This window comes from Crocodylus porosus, unplaced genomic scaffold (assembly GCF_001723895.1).
Source record: "Crocodylus porosus isolate Cpor-Errol unplaced genomic scaffold, CroPor_comp1, whole genome shotgun sequence".
Taxonomy (NCBI): domain Eukaryota; kingdom Metazoa; phylum Chordata; order Crocodylia; family Crocodylidae; genus Crocodylus; species Crocodylus porosus.
In genome coordinates this window covers 8,336,593-8,342,659 of record NW_017728936.1, presented here as the reverse complement: position 1 = coordinate 8,342,659, position 6,067 = coordinate 8,336,593, and the positions used below count along the sequence as shown (strand labels likewise).

Below are 6,067 nucleotides of genomic sequence, written 5' to 3'. Positions count from 1 at the left end.
CCCCCCCCCCCCCCCCCCCAAAAAGGAATGGGCAGAGTCCCTTGGCCAGTCAGCAGGGAGGGCTGTAGCAAAAAAGCAAGGTAAAAAACACAAAAAACAAAAAAAGGAGCTGCTGCATAATGCACCTCCAGAGAAATTCAACTAAACCCCCACCCATAAAGGTGACCAGCATTTGATGACATTTAGGAGTTCAAAAGTACAGCATTTTAAATTTTCAAGCTCTCTTTTTGGAAGCAAAACATACAACTCCCTCCCAATAAAAAGCTTGTTTAGCTGCCTAGCTGGTGCCACATTTAAGAGTACCCAATGTTATACCAGTATCTGGAAAGGCCTCTATAAAATGCTGATTTACACTCCTGGCCCCTACTCGGAACCAAGTCTTTGTACTTAAAGCAATTTATAAAATGGGTTACGTTCATCCTACAAAGCCTTCTCTGGCCAAGTCACGATTAGCATGTTATTAGAGAATAGGAACAACTGGTTTCCCCATTTGAAAGAAAAATGTGGCATTTCCTCAAAATGGCTTTCAAGAGCTCTAGGAGCTTCCTATAAAAGGAAGTTAATCAGCTTCTGGGACTGTACCCATGTGTCTACATAGAACTCCAAAATTAGCAACTCTATTGAGCTAGACACTGGAATAGCATGTTACTTGCACTGAAAAAGCTACAAAACAGACTGTGCTGCCAATTAAATACATCTTTATTTCTTAGCATACACGTTGCATTTCCACTTGTTAACAGTACTGTAAAGTGCAATGGTGTCCACCCTCCCTTCCCGGTGCACCATGTTCAAGTATTTAGAATGCCCAGAAATGTTTCATACAGCAGCTCAAAAACATGGAGTTGTACTGTCAATGCACTTGGCTACAAAGTTTGGGTCCTTCAGTTCCAGTAACCACTTGTGGAATGCTTGCTCCAATGTGTTTAATCCACCTCCTCAATAGTTGGTCCAGAAGAAGCTCCTCCAGATGGGGCAGCTCCACCCCCAGGGAATCCACCAGGCATGCCTCCAGGCATCCCCCCTGCACTCTGGTACAGCTTTGTGATGATGGGGTTGCACACTTTCTCCAGTTCTTTCTGCTGGTGCTCAAACTCCTCTTTCTCGGCAGTCTGGAATACAGAAAGTAAGGTTATACATAGCTTGTTGTGTTTTTTGTTGTTGTTTAGAACAAGTTTATAGCAAGGCGGGGGGGGGGAGTCTTGCCCATACTACTGGCCATCAGAAAGAGCCATCAGCCTTCTTTATAGAAGCTAAGGGCTCTAGAAGTAGCACAACAACTGTTCAGAATATAGATGTTTACAAACCTGTTCTTTCCTTGGAAAGAAATAACTGAAGTACTTTAACAGCTGAAGTTAACTAGTGACCTTGATATCCTTTGGAGGACAACCCCCACCCCCGTCTTAAGAAAGTTCTAGTCTCCAAAAATTAGTAGCCAAAAAACCCACAAAAACACATCACCACACACCAAACAGTTTATAACCAGACCCATGTCTTTCTAGGAGCAGCATGCCCCTTTGCTAGGGTAAAACTCAAAGCAGTTTCTGATGGTCGCTCAGACATCCAAGGAAGGTACTTGAGCCAACATAAGTCTTTCGACTTCTGGTGGAAACTACGAATGGCTTTGGAATCATTTTCATCACAGCAACCACTCACTGGCCTCAAGCTCAGAAACTCTGCCTTTGTGGAGAAAAAAAAAACTGAGTCCCATTTGTTCTAGTGAGGCTGCATCAGGTACAAGGTACTCTAGTGCCAGTGTATTAAGTCCGATTCAGGCATAAATTTCCCCTTCTTTGGGCTTAAAACCCGAAGCATCAGAAGAAGTCTTTTTGCCACCTACCTGATTCTTGTCCAGCCAGTTGATGATTTCATTGCACTTGTCCAAAATCTTCTGTTTGTCCTCATCACTGATCTTACCCTGAAGCTTCTCATCCTCAACTGTAGCCTTCATATTGAAAGCATAGGATTCCAGGGAGTTCTTAGAAGACACTTTGTCACGCTGCTTCTCATCTTCCGCTTTGTATTTCTCTGCCTCCTGGACCATACGTTCAATATCTTCCTTGCTCAGACGGCCTGCAAGAAAAAAAAAAAAAAAAATTGCCAGGGGTTTGAGTTATGAGCCCAAGAGGAACTGGTGATGCCACAGGTCTTGGGCCTCTAAACAAAAAGGAAGCATTATTTGCCATTATTACAAGTCAAGGCCAACTGAGTCTTTAGCCTGAGAGAGTCACCATCATCATGTATAGGTAGCAGGAAGGGCTGCCAAGAGCCAGTGCACTGACAAGGCTATGTGCGAGAAGTGCTAGCAGTAGAGAATATTTGTGGCTGTGGCATGTCAAGCATCTTGCCGAAAGAGCCAAAGTTTGCACACAACCCCAAGTTTGTTCTGGCAAGACTACCAGATGGCTATGCCATCCAGAAGGTGCACATCTGCAGTGCTTACCTTTGTCATTTGTAATGGTGATCTTGTTTTCCTTGCCAGTGCTCTTGTCCACAGCGGACACATTAAGGATGCCATTGGCATCAATATCAAAAGTGACTTCAATCTGAGGTACGCCTCTAGGAGCTGGGGGGATGCCCGTCAGTTCAAACTTGCCCAGCAAGTTGTTGTCTTTTGTCATGGCTCTCTCCCCTTCATACACCTAGTCAGGAAGCAGGACCAGGAAAAAAAAAAAAGTGTCAACATGGAAGGTTAGGAACACCACCCGACTTCAGTGAGTTGGAGTCATCCAACCTTTCCCCACCCCCACCAGATCCAAATACAAAAAGGTGTCAGGAGAAGAAGTTCTATGGTCGCTCAGACATCCAAGGAAGGTACTTGAGCCAACACAAGTCTTTCGACTTCTGGTGGAAACTACGAATGGCTTTGGAATCATTTTCATCACAGCAACCAGCCACACACCTAGCCTGCACACATGGGTGAGCTTTTTTGCCTGCTATTTTTCAGGGCAACAGCTTCCTTGCCTAGACCACCCTGCCCCAGAGTCAAAAGCAACTTTGAGGACTGATTATTTGATGACACATACCTGAATAAGGACACCAGGCTGGTTGTCAGAGTAAGTGGTGAATGTCTGCGTTTGTTTAGTGGGGATTGTGGTATTGCGCTTAATTAGTACAGTCATAACACCTCCAGCTGTTTCAATACCCAGGGACAGAGGAGTCACATCCAGCAGTAGCAGATCCTGTACATTTTCCGACTTGTCTCCAGACAGGATTGCAGCCTGGACAGCTAGAAGAGAGAGCAAGCAGTGTGAGAACACTAAAAAGATAAGAAACAGTTCACCCTATGCTACCAAGATACTCGCTCAGACATCCAAGGAAGGCTTTAGCCATCATTAGTCAAACTTCTGGTGGAAACTACGAATGGCTTTGGAACCAAATTCATCACTGCAAGTAGATGCTACTGCAAATTAAAACCCACCCTGTTAACTGGCTTTAAGCTTTTTAACCTAGCAGATCCCCTCACTGATGGGGTTCATTCATTCATCATTTATGCTAGCTTAAGTCCTTTCTAGAGCTCTTGAATGAAACAGAACCAAAAAACCCCAAAGAGTTAAAAGGTTGAGAAGGCCTACACAAGCTTTTTGGGAAAGTTCACCTGCACCATAAGCTACAGCTTCATCAGGATTGATGCTCTTGTTCAGCTCTTTGCCATTGAAGAAGTCTTGTAGGAGTTTCTGAATCTTTGGGATGCGAGTGGACCCACCAACCAATACAATGTCATGGATCTGGGATTTGTCGAGCTTGGCATCCCGCAAGGCCTTCTCCACAGGGTCCAGAGTACCACGGAACAGATCAGCGTTCAACTCTTCAAAGCGAGCTCGGGTGATTGAGGTGTAGAAGTCAATGCCCTCATAGAGAGAATCAATCTCAATACTGGCCTGCGTGCTAGAGGAGAGGGTACGCTTTGCACGTTCACATGCTGTGCGGAGACGGCGAACTGCTCTCTTGTTTTCACTGATGTCTTTCTTGTGCTTGCGCTTGAACTCAGCAATGAAGTGGTTGACCATTCTGTTATCAAAGTCTTCTCCACCCAGGTGGGTATCACCTGCAGTGGACTTCACTTCAAAGATACCATCTTCAATTGTGAGGATAGACACATCGAAGGTGCCACCACCCAGGTCAAAGATCAAAACATTTCTCTCAGCACCAACCTGGAATATAAAAAAATAAATAAAAAAAAAATAAATAGTGCAGTCTTTCATTTTACAGGAGTGAGACTGCCTCAAGCTGGGCCCACAGAGAAACCAAAAAGCATCTTATGCCACTTCAGATTCTCCCCACCCCTGCCTTACCTTTTTGTCTAAGCCATAAGCAATAGCAGCAGCTGTTGGTTCATTGATGATTCGGAGTACGTTGAGACCTGCGATAGTACCAGCATCTTTTGTGGCCTGGCGCTGGGAGTCATTGAAGTAGGCTGGTACAGTGACCACAGCATTAGTAACAGTCTACAGGGAGAGAAACAAAGAAGGCTGTCAGTGTGGGATCTGCAGTCCAACATGCGAGTGATACAAGCCATGGCTTGTATAATCCTTTTCTTGAAGGCACTGAGAACAGCTGTGCTCAAGTCTCACCTTCCCAAGGTAGGCTTCTGCAATCTCCTTCATCTTAGTCAGAACCATGGATGAAATTTCTTCTGGGTAAAAGCTCTTGGTCTCGCCTTTATACTCCACCTGAACTTTTGGCCTGCCAGCATCATTCACCACAGTGAAAGGCCAATGCTTCATATCAGACTGGACAACAGAATCATCGAATCTGCGACCAATCAGCCGCTTTGCATCTAAAAGAGTTGACAGTCAGTCAGTCACCCAAGAGCTAAAAAGAAATGCTTATATATAGTCAAATCAATACATAAGAGCAGCTTCTAATGCAGGTCAGTGGCACAAGAGAACCGCTTAAAGCAAAGGAGAAGCAAACTTAACAGGGTCAAAGCTTCTTTTTCTGTTTTTTTTAAGCCACCAAGAGCTGCTACACAATTTGAGTCTGCAGCTTTGAATAAACTTGAAATGCTGACCATAACCTTTCCAGATCAGAGGTAGTTATACTATTGTAGCATGGCTATGCCAGGGAAGCCCCACGTAAAAGATGATGTTATTTCAGTGTTAAGAAACATGTCTGCAGCCAGACAATGACTGCGCAGGATGCAAGCAGACGGGCTGCTGCGCACTCCCTGCCACCTAGTGGAGGAGGGCTGGAACAGCACCAAGCCCAAAACCTACTCAGCAGCATGAAGCAACTTAAACCACAAGGCAGAAATACCCAGTGTAATTCTGGTCTCATGTTCAGGCCAATGTTAGATGCAAGACCAGAATAAGCTGTACCTCTCAGGAAAGAGAATTATGCAACTGTAGAAACGACTGTCCCTCCTAAATTTCCTAGACTTCTGGAATATTCCTAAATCAAACTGTGAGCTTGCTTAAGAGGAGAAATCTGCATCATGCAGCAGGACTAATTATTCCTTCCTCCCTCACCACTGGTTAGCCAAAACTATGGAGCAGAAGTAAGTGGCCTGAACTGGTCAGTCAGAAGTGAGGCCCCCAGCTCCTCCCACATGGTAAACCCAATTCTGAAATCAGCTTTGCCAGCCAATCATCCAGAACCCAGGCCAACTGCCACTGAAACACCGTGCCAAGTACAGAGATTTTAACCGGAACTTACCAAAAACTGTGTTGGTGGGGTTCATGGCAACCTGGTTCTTCGCAGCATCACCGATCAACCTCTCGGTGTCTGTGAAGGCAACGTAGCTTGGCGTGGTCCTGTTACCCTGGTCGTTGGCGATGATTTCCACCTTGCCATGTTGGAAGACGCCAACGCAGGAGTAGGTGGTCCCGAGATCAATCCCAACAGCTGGTCCTTTTGACATTTTGTCTGAAAGGTTGACCAAGACGCATGTTAAGGAGTTAAGTCTTGAAGCATGGGCAGGGGACATGAAGACGACGGACAAGAGCGAGCCTGACCATGGCTGAGTCCATTCTGCTTATAACACTCCTATAACCACAAACTCATAGAATCCCTGATCTGGCTGCTCCTTAACATTTAGGCCACAGAGATGCTAGAATAAAGCCCCCCC

At 45.3% G+C, this 6,067-nt stretch overlaps 1 protein-coding gene across 1 annotated transcript in view; it reads right to left on the bottom strand.

The window, feature by feature from the left end:
- Positions 1-681: 681 nt before the first annotated feature.
- Positions 682-6,067, bottom strand: part of HSPA8 (heat shock protein family A (Hsp70) member 8) — a 5,813-nt gene continuing 427 nt past the window's right edge. Inside the window, exons 2-9 of the mRNA XM_019547050.1 lie at positions 5,656-5,868; positions 4,572-4,777; positions 4,293-4,445; positions 3,596-4,151; positions 3,024-3,226; positions 2,441-2,639; positions 1,838-2,070; positions 682-1,109 (exon numbers count right to left, since the gene is read on the bottom strand). Of these exons, the coding sequence (XP_019402595.1) occupies positions 924-1,109; positions 1,838-2,070; positions 2,441-2,639; positions 3,024-3,226; positions 3,596-4,151; positions 4,293-4,445; positions 4,572-4,777; positions 5,656-5,860 (1,941 nt within the window). The 5' untranslated portion in view covers positions 5,861-5,868 and the 3' untranslated portion in view covers positions 682-923. The remainder of the gene's footprint in view (positions 1,110-1,837; positions 2,071-2,440; positions 2,640-3,023; positions 3,227-3,595; positions 4,152-4,292; positions 4,446-4,571; positions 4,778-5,655; positions 5,869-6,067) is intronic.